The sequence below is a fragment of the Sminthopsis crassicaudata genome, chromosome 1, assembly GCF_048593235.1.
Source record: "Sminthopsis crassicaudata isolate SCR6 chromosome 1, ASM4859323v1, whole genome shotgun sequence".
Classification (NCBI taxonomy): domain Eukaryota; kingdom Metazoa; phylum Chordata; class Mammalia; order Dasyuromorphia; family Dasyuridae; genus Sminthopsis; species Sminthopsis crassicaudata.
The window spans coordinates 43,878,801-43,900,665 of record NC_133617.1 but is presented as its reverse complement, the minus strand read 5'-3'; the positions used below and the strand labels follow the sequence as shown (position 1 = coordinate 43,900,665).

The following is a 21,865-nucleotide window of genomic DNA, read 5'->3' as shown; positions in this document are numbered from 1 at the left end:
AAATACCACCAACTTTAAAGTCCTAAAGCATTCTCTGCCCATCTGACAAGCAGAAAATAGCTTCTGACCTCCAAATTACATTACCATAGGACATCAACACTTTAGAACTAATTTAATACATCCAAATTCAGTACAGTAATTAAACGGCAGAAAAATGACTAATATAGTATAATTGTCATAAATGTGCATAAAAGGAAGACATGGAATTTACCAAAGAGATCACTAACAATAATGAATAAAATAAAATAACGAGGATAATGCACACTCTATTTTTTCAAGAAAAGGAAAATTAGGTCTAGTGGTGCTGGACTTTCAGATAGGGTAAAAAGGATACAAGCCTTTTCTCTGCTTCCTTGTCCTGTACTAACTTGTTTGGTTTATTCTTGCTAAATGCTAAGGGATTTAGGGAAAGAATTTGTCCTTTGTTTTGTATGCAAGCAATCATACAAAACAAGGAGCAAAATCTTATAATACAAAAATTCAATGAAAAAAGATCACTGACATTTAAATAAACAGATGGCTTCCAGTAAGGATAAGAATTTTCTCAAGAATTGCTATTGTAATATTATTTTGGAGTTTAGCAAAATAACCTACCTTACAAAAATTAATTTCAGAAATACTATCCTTTGCTAGAAAAAAATTTTAATTTTATAAAGTCTGGTGGAGATAGATATATAGATATATATATTACACATATGTATCTTTCCTTTATTTCCATGTATGTTAACACTAAAATTTTACCTTGCACAGTAGGCATTAGCTGCTGCAGAGGCACTCCTGTCGTCACCCCTGGATGCTGGAAAACTACCCCATGGTGACCCACTTCAAGCCGAGGTCTCTTAGACTGTTCTGTAATAATTTTCCAAAAATATGCAGTTTAAAAAAAAAATCATCAGCAAAGAACATATTTTCGCCCTTCAATCACATCAGGATGAGTAAGTAGCTAATAGAGTTATATATAAAACTGAAATGAAGCCAACTGATTTGTTTAGAAAACCTATCTTCAGGTTATATTTCCATATATGTGATATTTAGATTAAAAACAGAAGGCAATTTAATTACAAGTTAACAAAGGAGAAATTAAATCTACAAGTGAACCAAAGAGTTTCTTCCTTCACAAGCACTTGATAACAATCATGAATTAGTTTTAATTAATAAGAAAACTTTAATTATAGTTTAAAAAATAAAATAACTCTTGGGATAGATTCTAACCTATACTATGAACATACCTGCTGGCGTGAATGTCTGTGGTCGCTTAAGGGACTCCGTGTCTATAGTACTTGCTGCCCCTGCCACTAGGTTGCCTGTGTTTATTTGCTGCTGGAAAAATAAATAAATGAGGTTTTGAAAGTTTATGTGCATTGCAAAAAAAATGTCATGAAAACTACAATTAAACATTTGCCTTCCTCCTTTAATATATATATGGAATCTTATCTGAATAAGACTCAAATATTTTATTAAGAAAGGATATGAAAAGTTTTTCAAAGTCCCAACTTACCTCTAGAAAGGATATTATTCGTCACATTATTGTTTTTAAAGTATAATTTCAAATCTTTGCGAAGCAAAGTAACTCCTTGCTAACTAAAAGGGTTAATAGTAGAAGAGAGTCTCAGTTATAAGGGCAGAGCTCAACCTACATGAAAATCCAAAAGCACTATGATACTTTCATATAGCAGGCTGAACAAGCAAAAGTTTTGAAAAGTCATTTTTCTAACACAAAATCACAGTAACATTTAAAAACATCTCTAAAAATCATATACTAAACTTTTCTTTAAACACTATCAGCATGGGGGGAGGGGGGAGAAGGAAGCAGCTAGCAAAAAATCAGGTAGATAACAGGGATTTGATTTTTTTCTAAAATCAAGTTCTGTGATATGCTCCTGAAAAATAAAATCCAATCTTAAGAACTCCTACATGTTATACATCCATTATTTTGTGCAATCAGAATTGCTGATTAGAATAATGGTCTTCAAATACTATGTAAGCTGAAACATCAAAGAATGATTTCATTTCAATCACTGCTATTATATTAATATGTATTTTCTTGTTCAGTTGTTTCATTCATGTTTGACTCTTTGGGACCCTGTTTGGGTTTTGTTTTGTTTTGTTTTTCTGATAAAGTGCTGGAGTGGTTTGCCATTTTCTTCTCCAGCTCATTTTACAGATGAGGAAGCTGAGGCAAATAGGGTCACATAGCTAGTAAGGCTCCGAGGCCAGATTTTTAATTCAAGAAGATAAGTCTTCTTGACTTCAGACCAACTACGCCACCTACCTGCCTAATAATAGGGCAACTATTACTTTACTATTACAAAATCAAAATATTATAAAATATTTTCTATGTGACAATATATAAATATACAGAGTGCCCCAAAATTCTCACTGTAGTTTTAAGCTTTGATAGCTATTAAAGCTACCAATATATTGCAAAAAATATACATTTTTTTATTTGTTTCCTGATTTTACCAATGAGAGTTCTCTACCTTCTCAAATTTCCTCATAATTTGTATAGGTTGAATTTCTCCCAAAGTAAAATGTAAAATTTTTTGTTTTTCATATGAAGATTTAAAGAATGTTTGTTGAACTAATTTGGCAAATTTTCTCAATTTATACATTGAATGTAAAGAGTTAAATAAATATCTTTATGCTTGTTCTCATCATTAAGGTATATTTCAATCTTGAAAAGCCTGTACTATAAACCCTGAAAGATGTAGTTATAAATAGCCCACAAATTTTTCATTTATATAATTTGTAAAGCTAAAGTTAGATATGAATATTAAAATAAATGTTCCTTAAGACAGACTCTAAAGTGCTTTTGACATGAAAGCAAATTAGGTAGATTTGCTTAATATACATCTCAAAGATGTCTCTTTATGATGACCTGGGAAAAAACAAAATTTTACTTCATATACCACTAGCCTCAATGTAGTGCTTAGGAATGGAACATGAGTAATTTGTAGATAGTTAGAATTGACAAAGAAAAAGTAAATGGTCCTAATACTTATTATAATTATCATATGGTATAATGTAATGACAAACTGTTAACCCAAACTTATATAGCACTTGAGTATTATTTTTTTCACATCTTTGTAAAGCCTATGATGCATGTCATGCTATAATTTAAATATAAGAGAGCCAGGACTTTTTAAAAAGAGTTTTCTTGACTCCAATCTTAGTCATCTTTCTTTTCTTTTTTCTCTTTTTTTTTCCCTCCCACTCTTTCTTTTCTTTTCTTTTCTTTTTTTTTTTTTTTTTTTTTGGGGGGGAGTCAAATGTATTATTTCATGGGTAAAGGAGAGACTGCAAAGGAGAGACCTCCCCCAGCAGTCTAGATACTCCTTGGACAGAAATTAGCCTCACTGAGTTTCCTGGGACAACGAAAACTTAAATGAGTTGCCCAGTTACACAAATAATACAAATCCCCAATTTATCTTTGTACTTCACTATTGCCTTTTAATTAGTTCTAATTTTACCTTAAGTACTTGGAAGGGAAACATGAATTATTGCTTCCATGCCAAAGACCAAGAAAACCATCAGGTCCAAACAATGGTTTGTTTTTGTCCGATATTAAATATTAAATAATTATATGTATGGATAGCTAAACTCCACAACTATGTGAGGATCAATGAAAATCACACATTTATGAAAGGATCAGGAGTCAGAAGATCCAGATCTTCTGGCTCAACTCTACCACTATGTAACCTCAGTTGCTCCACTACAAAATGAGATTAATTTATTAATCATCAAGCATGTATTAAGTGCTGATTATATGACAGACATATTAGACAATGGGGATATAGAGATAAAAATGAAAAAATATGGATGGAGTACTATTATTAAAAAAAAACAAAAAAACAAAAAAACCTGATTACTTAGTGGGCCAAACTAGTAAGGCAATCACAGAATCTCAAAGAGAAAATACTACTAAGGCCATCCAATCAAACCATTACTCAAGGTTTAAGAATCCCCTCTAAAACACATCTATTTGAGCATTTCTTCTTTCCTTGAAGACCTCTAGTTAGGGGGAACTTCAAAGTAATTCATTCTTGAATAAGTTCAAGATAACTCATTCTAATTTGGAATGGCTCTAACTAAAATATTTCCTTACATCAAGCCTGGGTTAAACTCTTTTTCTAACCATTGTTCCTGTGGCTCTCTGGGGCCAATGAAAAAAAGTCTGACCATCTTCCACATGCTTAAGATGTTCCTTCCCTAAGTATCTCTTTTCTAGGCCAAATGTCTCTAGTGATTTTGAGACCTATCATTACTCTGGTATATCTTTGGATATTTTCCAAATGATCAATAGCATTCCTAAAATATGAAATTATCTGACCAGGCTGGAGTACATAGACATTATCTCCTTCCCATCCATATCTCTTATTATAGCATTAGCTTTTTTGGTTTTCATACTAAATTGTTGAATAATTTCACATTATTTCTCTGCCACAACATTCCATTTCCTGCCTCTAAACCTCTGTACACCCTGTTTCCTGGAGAAAAGCTCCTCTTCACTCTGACCTCAAGGAATCTCTAGCTTCTCTCAAGTCTAAGCTCAATGCTCCCTCTTCCCCAGGAACTTTCTGATCCTGGTCATTATTAGTGCCACTCTCTCTCCACACAGCCTATATAATGTTATACTTACTTTATATTTATTTTGTATAGAATTATTTGCATCTCTTTGTCTCCTCCATGAAAATAGAAGCTCCTTCCACAATGAGGGCTATTTCACTGTGTCTCTTTGCATCCTCACTGATCTCTATATCTAACACAATGCTCTGCATATGTCAAGGGTACAATAAATGCCTGCTGAATAAATTCACTCATACTGAGTAAACAGCATCACAAACTTTTCAGACAATACCTGTCTATCAGTTCTTTCCTCATCTTGTATATGAAGTTGACTTTTTGCCCCCAAAAGTAAGGTTTTATATTCATTCTTATTAAATTTCATCATATTAGATTCAATCTCTCAGTCAAGAAAAATTTGAATCCTATCTCTGGGTCCTATCTTTGAATCTGACTTGTCAATTAGGCTGGTCCAGATTTTAAACAGTCTCTACCTTATTAAACCCAATATTCAAGCCAAACTGGATTATGCATCATTTCCTGAATTCAGAAGGCAAGCAAGTCACTTTTTCTTCTCTGGGCCTCAATTCCTCAACTGGAAATGATCTTTAAAGTCCCTTCCAAATCTCAACCTAGATACTATTGTCAATGTTCACACTGCTTTCCTCATTTGAAATATCCTAGTGCCTTCATCTCTATCTGCTTAAATGCTGCTTGTCCTTTTATAATGTGAATTCCTCAAAGACAGGGATTGATTTTGTCCTTTCTATCCCCAGATCTTAACACAGTCCCTGACTCATAGTAAATCCTTAACAAATGTTTGCTAATTAACTATCCACCTTATAAAGTCCAGTTTAACTGCCAATATCTCCTGATTAAAAGTCTGGCAGAAAGAACCAATATAGCAATTATGGGTAACTTCAATTATTCAGATTATCTGCTGCAGCTCTTTGCTTAAGAGCTAACAATTTATTGACTTAATAGGAAAGAACAAGAAGAACGTTTAAACATTTATTTGTATTTGATTCTCACTGAAAAAAGAACTAGTAAGAATGAAAACTGCGGAGACCTAGAGTAGAAATAACTATTATTTCTTAGAGCAGTCAAACATGCAGCTGATATTGCAATCAGCAAAATTCTCATGTTTAAAATGTAAGTGGGAAATAGTTAACAAAATAAATAAAAACATGATAGGACATAGATAATAATATTATAGGCATCTGGGTGGCACAGTGGATAGAGTGCTAGGCTAAGAGTCAGGAAGATTCATCCTCATGAGTTCAAATATGGCCTAAGACATTTATTAGTTGTGTGTCCTTCAGCAGGTCATTTAACCCTCTGTGCCTCAATTTCCTCATCTTTGAAATGAGTAGAAGGAAATAACAAACCACTTCAGTAATTTTGCCAAGAAAACCCCAAATGGAGAGTGGGACATGACTGAACAAAAAATATTTTGACAGCTGCCAAAGAACAACAACAACAAAGTCAACATGAAGCTTACAAGGATCCTTACATACAATTTAGAGGCCATTGTTTTATTTGAGTTTAACACTAATGTCTCAGAATTTGTCTCAGAATTTTTGAAAGAAAAAGAGAAGACAACAGAGACCCATAGTCTTGAGATATACCCTAGATTTTGAAAGAAATTTCAATGGGTTTAAAGAAAAGCTGCAGGAGAACCCAGGAACTAAAATTCTACAAGGGAAAACAGCAGATGAGGGAGAAGAAACTTACAAAAATGAAATTCTTAAGTCCCAGAGGAAAAGTAGGAGCTGTCCAACCTAAGAAGCAAAATGGGAGCTGAGACACAGTTGGCTACATGAAGAATTCTTCACTGCCCAACTTAGATTAAGAAACTCCACACTGAATGTAGAAGCAAGGACAAGTAAAAGAAGATGAATATAAAACCATTCATGCACCTACAAAAAGAAGATGGAGCTGGTGAGAAAAGTTAAGGACAACCAAAAAAAGGATTTTTTTTTTTTGCTACCATGGTTTAAGAATCAAAAAATTGATAGCGCCATTTAGGGTATGTGGGAAAATAACTGACAGCAGAATAGATAAAGCTCCTTAATTCTTTGCCAATTTTCTCTGACAAAGGAAGACAAGAAGCTATAAATAAGAGAACAAAAATGGCTGCTATGGAATTGATTGATAGTCAAGATAAATAAAGATAGTGTAAGGGAGCATCTAGTTGTTCTTGAGGAAACTAAGTAACTACTTCAAATGTTTTACATATTCACAAACTGAAGGATAAGACTCCTGTACCATATCACTCCAGAAAAGAACAAATGTTCCAATTTTCAAAAAAAGGAGCATCTCTCAGCTACAGTGAAATGAGTTTAATATCAATTCCTAGCAAGATTCAAGAAACTATTTATTTATTTATTCTTTCTTTCTTTCTTTTGCTGAAGCAATTGGGGTTAAGTGACTTGCCCAGGAAATATTAAGTGTCTGAGGCCAGATTTGAAATCAGTTTCTCCTGATTTCAGAACTGGTGCTCTATCCACTGTGCCACCTAACTGCCCCCAGGAAATTAATTATTAAAGAAAGTGAAAGAAGAGTAAAAAAAATCTAAAAAAACAAAAGTAATGATCACAAAGTAAAAACAACCTGAAATCTGATGAACTTTATTTCCTTGTATCAAAAGGTTACTAAGGCAGGAAGTGCCATAGATATGGTTTATTTAAAATTTTAGCAAAGCATTTGATAAAGATCTCATGCTCTGCTAGAAGGATTCAGAAATGCATGAATAGCTAGGTTCAAAAGAAGTCATAATGGTTCAAGATACCCTGGAAAGGTCTTTACTAAAAAACATGGGGACTTGTGCTGTTTAAAATTTAATCATTTTCTTTAATGTTTTGGTGATATCATCAACTCCCATGGATTATGATTATAAGTCTATGCTGATAATTCTCAAATTAATTTATCTACCCTAACTTCTTTTCTAACCTCCAGATTCCCATCTTCTATTGTCTACTAAATATCTGAAACTCAATCTGTCAAAAACTGAACTCATTTTCTTTCTCCCAATGCCATTCCTTTTTCTCATACACACAGCCTCAGCCCTAAGTGACATCCTCAATTTTGCAACACTTCTCAATCTCCTTATCCAGTATTTCCAAAGCCTGTCAATTTCTCTTGAATACACATACTTCTCTCCTGACACTGCCATTACTCCACTGCAAGCCTTCATCAGTTCACTCTCTATTACAACACAACACCTTCCTAGTGGGTCTGTCTACCACTTCCTTCCATGCCAGTCTACCTTCCACTCAATTGTCAAAATAATTGTCTAAAGTTCAGGTTTATGTCACTACACACACACATACACACAGCCAAATATAAAATCCTCTGGTGTTCAAAGACTTTTATAACTTGCTTTCCCTCTACCCTGACCCATTTTTCCAGACTTCTCACATCTCACTTTACCCCATAGACTCTGCAATACAGACTATTTTAGGATATATTGATTTTTGTTGAGTCTCACAACTCTGAGCATTTTCAATAGCTGTCCTCCATCCCAAGGAATGTTCTCCCTATTCATTTCTGGCTTCTTTCAAGTCCCAGTTAAAATCCTACCTTCTGACAGAAGTATTTCACAGTTCTCCTTAATCTTAAACCTGTCCCTCTGAGATCTCTACTTTTTCTTGTTTCTACAAAGTTGTTTGCATTTTGTCTCCTAACTATGAACTCCTTGTTTCTGTCTTTCTTTGTAAACCTAGCACTTAGCACATAGTAAGTAGTTACTTAGTGCATGCTTTTTGGCCTAACTTCACTAAAAAGAAACTGAACTCTGAATAATGAACAAATCAGTTGGTTGACTGATTAATTCTGGACACTACAATTTAGGAAACATAATGATAATCCTGAAAATATCCAAAAGAAGACAACCACGATGGTGAAGGGTACTAGTATTCATGCCATGAGAATCGGCTGAATCTAGGAGAAGGCATATGAAAGGAGTTCCAACCCTTTTTTATTTAGCCATTGACACTGAGCTATATGACACTGGTCACCCAAGCCACCAATTTTTTTTATTAAGCATTCACTGTATGCCAAGAAGGTCAAATCACAATCTCTCTGAGCTTTAATTTCTTCATCTTTTTAATGAGAGATTTAGACTACATGACATCCAAAGACCTTTCCAGCTCTCTATGACCTTATGATCAATACCACTATACAGAATTGGAAGTTAATCTAACAGAATTAAAGATCTACTACTCGGCTATTACTGAAGGAGGTGTAGAAGTACTGTCCCATGAAGAGTTTAATAATGAAATGGATAAAGTAGGAAACAGAAGTGATCAGATTGATTACAAATGGGGATTTTGTCATGGTTTTTACTTTTGTTCCCCACCTTTTCTCATAATATGCCATTTTTCTTAATCCCAGGTTAAGACCTTCTGAAATAAGCCAATGAAAACCTTACCAAGACTCTCCTCCACAACATAAGCAACTCAGACACTTACTGGCTATGTGACCCTGCACAAGTCACTTTATCCTATTTACCTCAGTTTCTTCATCTGTAAAATGAGCTGGAGAAGGCAATGGCAAATCCCTCCAGCATCTTTGCCAAGAAAACTCCAAATGAAAGCACAAAGAGTCAGCCATGACTGAAATAACTGAACCACCACCAACAAAACAACACTGCCCTTTTCATAATGGCAAGAAACTGGAAATTGAATGGATGCCCATCATTTAGAGAATGGCTGAGTAAATTGTGGTATATGAATGTTATGAAACATTATTGTTCTGTAAGAAACGATCAGCAGGATGGATACAGGAGCTTTGGAGAGAGTTACATGAATTGATGCTAAGTGAAATGAGCAGAACCAGGAGATCATTATACACTTCAACAACAATATTATATATGAGGATCAATTCTGATGGAAGTGGCTATCGTCAACAATGAGAGGATCCAAAACAGTTCCAATTGATCAGTAATGAACAGAACCAGCTACACCCAGGGAAAGAACACTGGGAAATGAATGTGGACCACAACATAGCATCTGCACTCTTTCTGTTATTGTTTGCTTGCATTTTTGTTTTTCTTTCCAGGTAATTTTACCTTCTTTCTAAATCCGATTTTTCTTGGGCAGCAAGATAACTGTATAAATATGTATACGTATGTATATTGTATTTAACATATACTTTAACATATTTAACATATATTAGGAAGGGGGTGGAGGAAAGGAGGGGAAAAGTTGGAAAAGAAGTTTTTGCAAGAGTCAATGTTAAAAAATTACTCATGTATATGTTTTGTCAATAAAAAGCTATAATAAAAAAAAATTTTAATAAAATAAAATGAGCTGAAGGAAATGGCAAACCTTTCCATTATCTTTGCCAAATAAATCCCAAATCCACAAATGCTCACAAAGAGTCTAAAATGACTGAACAAGAGACTACTTTTGCTAGCATAAAATAAAAGAAGTCAGAATTTTAAATATCTTTTTCTGACCTATTGTCCTTTGCTTTGATTTCCCTCAATTTGCAACCAAAAAAATCCCTATTTTGACTCAGGGAGGCCTATGATTCATAGAGGGCCACTTCTTCCTCCTCATTGGGCTTCTATTCTAAAATATCCAGGTTGTTCCCCATTGGTAATTCCAAAGTAAAGCATTTCTCATGGTGGGCTATATAAATGTGATATTATCTACCCCCTTCAAATATTCATAACAATATTTCTATTTAAATGAATTTCCCAATATCCTCCAAGTCTAGATTCATTAATTCAACTGTCCCTAAATTACCAAAACAGACAAGAAAAATTATTTCAATTGCTAAGATCTTGCATTCCAAAATGAGGAAAACTTCCCACAGACAACCCATACATTGCTCCTGAACAGATCTGTTTTTACATTATTTATGCCAGAGGATGATTTTCAAAAAGTAAATATATTGTATGCTGCCTGTATTTCAACTGTCATTCTTTTTTTTTTTTTTTCTTTTTCTGAGGCTGGGGTTAAGTGACTTGCCCAGGGTCACACAGCTAGGAAGTGTTAAATGTCTGAGATCAAATTTGAACTCAGATCCTCCTGAATTCAAGGCTGGTGCTCTATCCACTGCGCCATCTAGCTGCCCCTCAACTGTCATTCTTAACAGGCCCCTATGATTTTTGTTTCTGCTATTCTAAATAGTATATATCTAAGTTACTAGTTTTTCTTTCCTTCCTGTTAAAATTGTTTTTTAATCTAATCACATGGAGAGAGTCATGCACATTCAGAAAAAGAACCACAGAGACTGAATGTGGATCACAACATAGTATTTTAACATTTTTTGGTACAGTTTGCTTGCTTTTTTTTTTCTTTCTCCTTTTTTTCTCCTTTTTGATCTGATTTTTCTTGTGCAGCATGATAAATGTAGAAATATATTTAGAAGAATTGCAAATGTTTAACCTAAATTAGATTGCTTGCTGTTTTCTTGGCAAAAATAATTGAGTGCTTTGTCATTTCCTTTTCCAGCTCATTTGACAGAGAAGGAAACTGAGGCAAATAGGGTTAAATGACTTGCCTAGGATCACACTGCTTGTAAATATCTAAGGCTGCATTTGAACTCAGGTCTTCCTGACTCCAAGCCCAGCATTCTAAACACTGAGTCATTTGGCTGCCCAGGATTTATACCCTTTCTCCTGTCTTCCCACCCCCACAAAAAAAAAAATTTAGATAGAGGCCTTGAGAATCAGAAAGATTTCAATTCATATTCTGCCTTAGACACTTAATAGCTGTATGTCCCTGATAAACGTCACTTTAATTTACTCATTTATAAAATCAGAGGGTTGGAATAGCTGGCCTCTATTGTCTATTTCAGCTGTAAACCTCCAATTCTATGATGTAAGGAGGGAGAAGGAAAAGAGTCAAGTGGAAGACTCCATAAAACTATCTTGAAGGAAGTTGCACTTAAGAGTACCAGGGAATCCAGGAGGTAGAGGTTAAGGAAGAAATGAGGGAACAACCTGTGAAAAAAGAGGCTGAGACAGAATGGCAAAGAGAAATAGCCTGATTAAAGCATTCCATTCACAAAAAAACTGGTAATCAGTCTAAAGAGAGATACCAAACAACAAATGGATACCAAACAACAAAAGCAATAGAAAGCTCTTAAGCTTTTGATCAAAGGAGTAGCATAGTCACAAAGCTATTATGATATAATGATCAATGTAACAGCTATGGAGAGTGGAGAAGGAGATTGGGGTCAAGAAATTCAATCAGGAAGCTCTGACAATAATGCAAGTGTGAGGTGATGTGTGGCCTGTTGTGAACAGAAAAAAGGGTACAGAGTCAAGAAAAGCTAAATAAGTGTATCTGACTACTCTGGTAAATGACTAGTTAAGGGGAAAGGAGAGACTCTGAAAAAATCAAGGATAATAAGTGCTCCCAAAAGAAATTGAAAAGTTAGGAAGAGTAGGTTTAAGGGAACCAGTTATTGAGTGCTGTTTTGGATCTATTGAGTTTGAGATACCTATGAAACAACTAAGTGGAGATGACTAGCGAGCAAGAAGAGACCAGGGACTACAGTCTCAACAGAGAAATAAGGGCAGAAAGTTTTCTTTTCAGAACCACCCACAAAGAACAGACAGCTGACTCTAAGGAGATTAAAGAGCCCACTAAGAGGGAGATGACAGATATAAGAGAAGAGGGCCTAGAACAGATCTCTGGGGTTTGTGTACCCATGCAGAGATGGAAAGAAATGGACAAAGAAGGATAAGGACAACAGATATCCACAAAGCAAAAATTTTAAGTAACATTTATCAATTGATAGAGTCCCCAACATATAATACATCTTACCTTAAATGATGTAATAACCAAATAGAAGCAAACTTATTCTGCATATAGACTCCAAAAATTGAAAAGACTTACAAGGCTATCCTTGCTTATTTCAAAGTAAAACACAGTTTCATCACTTAAAATGTCAAATGAAGTATACAAGAAAGAACTGTCTTTTTAACTCTACTACAATAGTCAAATGAAGTGTACCCCACTTTGAAATGGACAAATCTCTGAACCTAAACAGACAAATCAAGAGACATGATTGTTCTTTACAAAAGGAGATTAATTTTATGTCTTCAAAATGCCTTAGTAATAGTAGTTGTTCCCTAAAACATTTAGCAATGATTCAGTCTGTATATGATCAATTTTAAAGGAAACCTATATAATCAAAGCAAGGGACACTTTTTAAAGAATCAACACATAGAAATAGATGGTAATTTTTTATTTCTGGTTAAACAAAGAGGAAGGCAGAATGGAAAAAGCTCCAGCTTGGGGGTGAGGAAACCTGGGCTCTATGTCAAGTTTCTGTTACAAACTTGCTGTGTGACCTTGACACATCACTGTACCTCTCTAGGTCTCCTTATCTGGACATTGTCAGGGCCAGAAGAAAGGAGCTCCCAGGGCCCTTCCCACACTAACATTTTAAGATCCTATGAAGAGGATTAGAAAATATTAAAACTAATGCTACTAAAGTTAAGCATGCATCTGATTTAGATATTTACTGTTATGAAATTTTTCTAGACTTTAAATTTAAAATTCTCATCCTGTCTTGCACTGTACCGCCTTTTCTGTAAATTGTAGATAAATTTCAAAGACACAAGAAAGACCCCAACATTTAAAATGCCACACACAAAGAATCCTCAGCAATGTATAACCAGACATAAAATAAGTTTCAGATGACAAGCATGCTGAAAGCTATCACTTCTTTATAGATGAATAAGAAAAAATAACTATGAACTATCCTGTCACTTATTCATGCAATTTCAGTTTCAGTTTATACTTTTGAGAAAGGTTCATTGTTGTATTATGATTTTTTTTTTTAAATAAGGAATGGGCACTGGGAAAAAATAGTGAAAAGCAAATACGTTATTGAAGATTAAAATAATCAAATCTGGATGAATCTAAAATCCGGGATGAGACTACATTTTAGAACCATCGAAAAGTACCTGAAATGGCTGCTGCGGGGACGCAAAAGCAGCAGAAACATTTGGAGGAAGCTGGGTTGCAATAGCAACAGGAGTCCCAGTCTGCCCATCCTTTCCTGTCACAACCTTTACCTGAGAGAAGATATTTTGAGAAAAAAGGGAAAATAATTTTTAAGACTGCTCAAAAAGGCTTTGGCATTTTATCACTGATATTTCACTCAAATTTGGTTGGAAAAAAAAAATAATAGGCACTAGAGTGACAGTTTATAAAAGCCAAAGTTTTCCAAATGCAATCTTTGCAGTTAATTCAACTTATCAAGTAAAATATACTTTTGTTAACTTTTTGTTTTAAAAAAAAAAAAACCTTAAAAATGAATGGCAGACAGTCTTTTCATTAAAAAAATATATATATCCATTCAGTGTACAGGCAACTTGTAAGGTGCCAACTCCATTACCAGAAGAGGCAACACTAAAAGGCCAATGAACCATGTTCAACAGGAAATGATAAAGACAAAGGAAAAAATGCACAAAAAGAAGAAATCAATTTACAGACTAAGTCTGTTTCATTGGCAAATAACCAAAGAGAAACTGAATTTAATTATATCATACCAATTCTGATAAAAACCTTAAAACAATTATATATTTATATCTTTTGAAAGATATGAAATGGTTCCCATTGTCAGAAAGCTAAAGAAAACATACAATGACAAAGCCACACCAAATACATCCATTAACATCAATGAGCATAAGCAAAGAGACTAGCGTTTGGGTACCAAAGGGCTGATTTCTTTGCAGAATAAAAGATGGCAGAGATTACAATTACATCAGCTAACTCATAAAACAAAACAAGCTTCACCAACACAGATTCACAGCACATGACACAGAAGCACAATATACAGTGCGTTACAGTACAATTTATCCCTATCAACTTGTTCTGGGCCGGGAAATATAAATAAAAGATCATCAATCTTTAAGAATCCTTTAGCTTCAGGAAATTCTTCAATAATTCACCCACTGTACACAAAGTAAGATCAAATCCCAAAAATAAAAATCACCCTATAAATATAATTCTAAAGTCATAACCTCCATGAAAATCAAAGCCTAAAATGATTATTTCCCAAAACTATAAATCATTTTATATTTCTACAGTTATTGTCACATTTAAATGACATAACAGGGTGACACTAATAAGATCTAGAAAATTATGCTTCTGATTGGTCCTATGAAGAAGGCATATTGACTCAAACTTTCTATTTAGGAATGGGAGAAATGGGGAGGAAATCCATAGGTAAAGTAATAGCTACAACTTTATTTAGAAACAAATGGGTGTTTTTGTGTATATTTATTTAGTGACTAGTCCATCCCCTAAGGATTTAGATGCAGAACCTAGAAAAGCAACTTGAATGTTTATTGAGCTATTAAATACTCTGCAAAACTCCATTCAAATCACTAGTCAAGAGCCTAGAGTGAAGGAAAAAAAAATTCAGTCATGCCAGTTTGATTAGATTAACCAAACTGAAAGCCCAATTTTTAATGGAAACATTTTAAGCGTCTTTACAATTACAAAAATCACCATCATTATTTTTTTTCTTTCAAAACACAGCCATTATTCCTTCCTATGGAAAAAAAAGAACTTAAGGAAAACACATTCTTAACATTGCTAGCAATCTTTCTTTATGAATAAAATCCCTCTATAAACAAACTCTTAAAAATATCAAATTGATACAAATATTTTATTTACCATTTCAAAGACTTTATCCTTCTTGACATTTCTCTTCTAAATTTTTAAGAAGTGAATTTCTTACCTCATCATTGATAACCTCAGATTTTTCCTCCTCTTCCTCTTCCTCAAGATCCAAATCATTTTGCTTAAGATATGCTTGTAAGGGTGCATAATGTTTTTTCTTAAAAGCTAAGAAATCCATCATATTCCCTTGAAAATGCTGCAAGAAAAATAATTCAATCAAATACTCCTTAAAGTTTTCCTTTAGAGCCTCCATTTCTCTGTAATGATGATCCAGACATTGCTTTCTCATTTGAGCTGTTTCTTGAGACGCTGGTGGAATTTCCTCCAATTTTTTAGGTACTTTTTTCACTCCTATACTTCCTGCAGGAGCCAGAGGAAGGTTGGAAAGACCCTGTGGTACAGTGGCTCTAGAAGGGCTGGTGGGTCCTGGGGGTGGTGAAGTCATCCCAAAGGCTGAAGAGCCTCCAACTCCAGATATTAAGACACCCGAAGGCCTCTCAAACCCCATTGGTCTATTTAACTGTTGTCCTTGAATTACTTGCTGCTGTTGAATCAGTTGTCCTTGAATAATACTACTGATCTGGGGTGGCAAGCTAGTCGTGGCGATATGACTAGGGCTAGTCAGAGGCTGCATACTGGCACCACTAGCTACCGGGCTCTGGGGTCCAAGATGATGGATAGTGCCGCCTGTCTGGGTATGGGGCTGCGAAAGTCTGCGTTCTCGAACGGTAATTGGGGCTCCCGCATGCTGGAGTTGAACCTGCCCTCCCTGAGCAATCTGGGCGATGCCCGAGCCTTCCTGATACACAAAGTGTCCGCCATTCGAAGGGCTCAAACTGATCTGTCTCACAAGGACACTGGCATCCACGAAGCCTCCAGTGGGGCTGGAGCTGCAAATCCCCAGGCCTGGGCCAGGAGTGCCTGCCCGTACACTCTGTAACGCCTGCACTGGCCCAGGGCTGGGCTGAGTTGGGCTTTGAGACTGGACCTGTTGGGGCAGCGGGGAGGTAACTTGAATGTAGGACGGGGAGCCATGCTCAAACCTCCTTGGCTGAGAATTGAACTGAAAGCCTGGGGAAGTTGGATTGGGGATTGGCAAAGGGGTAAGGGTAATCTGCTGGTTTCCTCCAACTACTGGTCCAACATTCTGAAGTGTAATGTTTACATTCTGACCAGCTACTGGACTTCTATTCATAAGCTGCTGGATCTGGTAACTGGGAGATTGGGGTGCAGATGGGCTTGCTGAAGCCGCAAATGGAGCTGCAGGGGATTGGGGCAGATTTGAATGGGACTGCTGGTCTTCTCCCTCACTGCCTGTGAAGGACCTGGACCTTTGGAGCTGCACATTCTGAGGACCGTTGCCATGGTGCATTATCGCTTCCTTTTTTCATCCAATTTAATACTCTCCTAAAGAAAAGGGGAAAAAAATTAAGTTACTTGACAACACAAACACTATTTTTTATTACCATTTATTTAGTGTGATAAAATTAAACATCTAGTAAAAGTACTAAAGTGGTTGAATATGTTAATTCTCCACTAATTTTTAGAATTCTAAAGAGGGAAAATAATCAAATAGGGTGTTAACAAAAGTTGATATTTAAAATTCAGTCAAGATAAGCCTCATCACCTCAACATCTTCTGACATTGATTCCTCTTCCTCTTCTCCAGTCACATTACATTAATCCTAGGAGGGGACCTCAACACCTCTTGCTTTTTAATTGTTCTCCCTGTTTCCAATCTTTTCTCTTCTAAAAACCACTATCTACACAACAGTCAATTTGATACTCCTAATGCACAGACCCAACTAGCATCAGATAATGTTGATAACCTTTCGTTATGGAATATTATTGCTCTGTAAGAAATGACCAGCAGGAGGAATACAGAGAGGCCTGGAGAGACTTAAACCAACTGATGCTGAGTGAAATGAGCAGAACCAGAAGATCACTGTACACTTCAACAACAATACTGTATGAGGATGTATTCTGATGGAAGTGGATATCTTCAACATAAAGAAGATCCAACTCACTTCCAGTTGATCAATGATGGACAGAGGTAGCTACACCCAGAGAAGAAACACTGGGAAGTGAATGTAAATTGTTAGCACTAATATTTGTCTGCCCAGGTTGCATGTACCTTCGGATTCTAATGTTTATTGTGCAACAAGAAAATGATATTTGCACACATGTATTGTACCTAGACTATATTGTAACACATGTAAAATGTATGGGATTGCCTGTCATCGGGGGGAGGGAATAGAGGGAGGGGGGATAATTTGGAAAAATTAATACAAGGGATAATATTATAAAATATATATATATATATATAATAATAAAAAATTAAAAAAAAAATTTAAAAAAAATTTAAAAAAAATAAAAAAAAGTACTTAAAAAAAATGTTGATAACCTTTCTCCTCGATATTCTCTCCCTCTACATTTTCATGACCTTACTCATGACCTTCATTCAATCTGACTTCCCATTTTTAGTTACTTTTGTGGAATGTTCTTCCATGTCATGCCTATTCTGAGTGTCCATCAATGCTCAATCCTAGTTCTCTTCTCATCTCTCTTACTGAGTGATCTCATTAGCAATCATGGATCTAATCATCTATATACAGAAAATTTCTAGGATTTATCCAGCCCTAATCTCTCTCCTAAGCTTCAGTAGTGTATATCATCAACTGTCTGATAGAAATTTCAAATTGGATGTCCAAAAGGCATTTCAAATTTACATCAAAAATAAAACTCATTTTCTTTCCCAAAAAGTTCTCTCTTCTTTTGAATGTCCCAATTACTATCCACCTTTCTAGTCACCCAGTATCACAATTTCATGTCATCTTCAACTCCTCTCACTCAGCCTACCTATTCAAGCAGTTACTAGATCCTATTATTTCTTTCTTTATATCTCTTATTCATACTGTCACCACCCTAGTTTAAACCTTTATCATCTCTACCCATTCTAACTCTTCTTCCACTAAGTTGACAAAGAGCTTTTCCTAAAGCACAAGTCTATGTTACCCTCCGGTTCAATAGATTACAGTGACTCTCTATTTCTTCCAAGATCAAATATTAAGTGCATAACATGCAAGCAACTATGTACAAATAAAATGTATACAAGATAAATCGGATAAATATCAAAGACAATTTTTAAAAATGTGTATCTATAGTACAAGAAAAAATGGATATTTAAATATCTGCGTAGAATTTATATGATGAAAAACGGAAATAAATTCAGAAGTATTCAGAAGAATTCAAAAGTCTAATACTCCTGATTCTTTTATAGATGAGGAAACTGAAACCCAGAGAAAGGAAGTGACTTGTCCACAATGACAAATCTGGTAAGGACAGAACCACATTCTGTGTCATCAAATATCATGCTCCTTCCATCAAAGCAGGAGGTCCACAATAAGAAATATCAATGTCAAAAGAAAACAATAATTTCAAAACAAAATTAAGATATTTATTTCTCTTAGCTGCAGTAATTTATTGAAACGATTTCTAAAGATGGAGGTAATAAAGATCAATTGTTGAACTTTGAGTTGGGAAGCTGTGGGTTTTAAATTCACTTCTGACGCTTGCTGTGCTATTCTAGGCAAATCATTTAATATTAAGTACCTCAAGCAACTCTAAGACCTATCTACTAAGTTGGCTGAAGTAGTTCCCACAATGAAATTTGCCCCTTCTGAAGAACTAGGTAAAGTTACAAAATCTTACATAAAGATGTATCAAAATAAATTATACAAAGATGTGTTGATACATTAGTTACAAAAAATCAGTTTTTAAAAAAATAAATTGCTAATATGAAAGGAAGAAAAAAATTTTCCAAAGTTTTTGTCCTTGCAAAAAAAAAAGTTTCATTATCATTAATAACTGTTAAACACTGAATTATGTTAGCTTAAAAGGGCAAAAAGGATTACCAATTCAACTGATATCATACCGTAATCAAAATATCAAATTTACAAACTTTACATAGTAAGAAATTAACACAATATTAGACTATCCATCTAAAAGATTGCACAGGGAAAAATAATGTCCAATTATACTTAGCCCAATTCTAATCAAATGAGATCAGTTTTTGTACAGTGCTTAGCATAGTTCACAATCTACCTTTCCAGCCAGTATTGCCTCCCCCAAAAAAACCCAACTTCTAAAAGGATAGTGTATAATCGACCTCCCTTATTCCCTTTACTTCACCCACCTCCCATTATGATCCCTTTTTTTCCTAAACATAATTACATATTATCTTCTATTGGGGGGGGGAAACCTTTTTTTTTTTTTTTTTTTTCATTTTTTATCCTTTCAACCAGATAACTCCTTGAGGGCAGAGACTATGGTTTATGCTTATTTAAATTTTCTACTATACCAAAATATAGTACTTTGCACAAAGAGGCTTAAAAAACACTTACTAATTAGTTCATCTGTTCATTCAATAACCATTTATCTTGGGCAAATCACATCATCTCTGGGCCTCAGTTCCCCCATCTGCAAAATGAGTGGGTTGGACTAGATAAGTGATCTCCAAAGTTGAGGTTTTGTTGGAAAGCACTCTGAAAAAAATTAGATACAGACCAACAGTTTACACCATATATTAAGATAAAATCCAAAAGTTTTTATGATGTAGACATAAAAGTTAACATTAAAAGAAAATTAAGGAGCAGGGAAGAAATTACATTTCTGACTATGAATAGGGGAATAGTTAATAATTTAAAAAGATAAAATGGAAAATTTTGATTATATATAACAAAAACAATTTTGCACTAACAAAATTAATGCATTTAAAATTAGGGAAACAGATAATAGAAAAAATCTTTGCAACAAATTTCTCTGATAAAGTGTCATATACAGGAATATATAAGGAAGTTATTCAAATATATTCAAGACTAAGATCCATTCCCTAAAAGATAAATGAACAAAAAGTAGAGACAGTTTTCAAAGGAAGAAAAACAAAGCTATTAACAACTAAATATGTTTTAAATAACTATTAGAGGAATACAAATTAGTTTCACCTCTTAGTCGATGATCTTAGATGATGGACAAAGGAAGAAAAACGAGCAATGTTGGAGGGGAGTAACCAAAAAAAAAAAAAAAAAAAAAAAAAAAAAAGGGCACTCTCATATAGTGTTGATGGAGCTATGAACTAATCCAGTCATTCTGGAAAGCAACTGTACTCCAAAAGTCACTAATCTATGATATCCTTTGAGACTAGTCCCCTCTCCAATACCACCATTAGGCCTGTACCTCCAAAAGAGCTCAAAGAGGAAAAAGACCATAAGTACAAAATATTTATAGCAACCTTTTTCATAATAGTAAAAATTTGGAAAATAAGGGAATTGGCCATCTGTGGGGAAACGGCTAAACAAATTATGGTAAATGAATGGAATACAGTATAATTATGCTATTAAAAACAACAAAATTTCAAAGTGTCAGAGGAAATTGAAAAGACCTTTATTAATGGATGCAGAGTAAAATAACTAAATGAACAATTTTTATAACAGCATCACTAAGAAAATAACTTCGAAAGACTTTAGATGTCTGACATAAATAATGAGAAACCACAATTCCAAAAGAACCAAAGGTATACCACCCACCTCCTTCCAGAAAAGTAGGCTTAAAATACAGAATGAGATATATATTTGTGAACATGACCAATGTGGGAATCTGTTTTATTGGATTATAAATATTTGATATAAGTTTTATTTTTTTTAATTTTTCAATTAGGGGAGGGGAAAAGAAAACAAATGACTATTAAAATAAATGCCCCCCAAAATGAAAACTTATTGACTATAATCAAGGTTAGACCAAAAAATGAAATGTTAATCAAAGGGAATGCTTAATGTTTTACATTCAATGTGATAAATGTGTGTATTAACAAATTAAAGAATGTGTCAAAAAATAAAAACAAAATGAGAGGCCTTGGTCAAACTCAACCATTCAGAGGAGAGTATGATGGATGACATCGTAGTCTTCTCTGCCACAATTAATCTTGGGCTTGCCTCTAAAACCTTTCAAAACTCCCCTATTTCTCTCCCAAATTGTCCTTTCCTAGTTTCAGGGAATAATCAGGAAGGCCCAAAAACCTGTTGTACCTTAAGTCCAAACAAGTGTCTCGACATCTTGCCCAGCTCCCTATCATCCTGTGGTTACTCAGGCACCCCTAAGACCTGATTTAGTGAGTAAATTCCTATACTGAAAATGCTCTCTATTTGATACTGTCTCTTTACCTGCCAAATCTGATGGCCTTTTCTTAATTTATGTCCTTCTTGATTTCTCTGTAGCAACTGACTCTATGGCTCCTCTTCCCCCCTGTCCATATCCTATCCTCTCCTCCTCATCACCTCACTGTTCTTCTTGGGTCTTCTGCTAGTTTAACTTCTTTTTCTCAGTCTCCTTTGCTCCATTATTCACAACACACTTCCCAACAGATGTTACACCCCAAGGATTTGTCCTGAAGCTATTTTCTGTATTCTCTCTACACTCCCTCACTTGGTGATTTCCAAGTATTTAGTTATCTCTATAGATGATTCTCAGATCTATATCTAGGGATCTAATCTCTGTTCTCAACTCCAGTCCAATATGACCAACTAACTACTGAAAATGTCAGATTTGACGTCTGTAGACATTTCAAACTCAATGTGCCCCGAACAGAAC

The 21,865-nt window shown here is 34.7% G+C and overlaps 1 protein-coding gene across 1 annotated transcript in view; it reads right to left on the bottom strand.

Annotated features, from left to right (window-relative positions):
• The window catches only part of EP400 (E1A binding protein p400), a 139,620-nt gene that overhangs the window by 101,038 nt on the left and 16,717 nt on the right, over positions 1-21,865 (bottom strand). The window contains 5 exon segments of the mRNA XM_074299919.1: positions 742-849; positions 1,230-1,317; positions 13,496-13,606; positions 15,280-16,628; positions 19,624-19,764. Coding sequence (XP_074156020.1) covers positions 742-849; positions 1,230-1,317; positions 13,496-13,606; positions 15,280-16,593 — 1,621 coding nt within the window. The 5' untranslated portion in view covers positions 16,594-16,628; positions 19,624-19,764.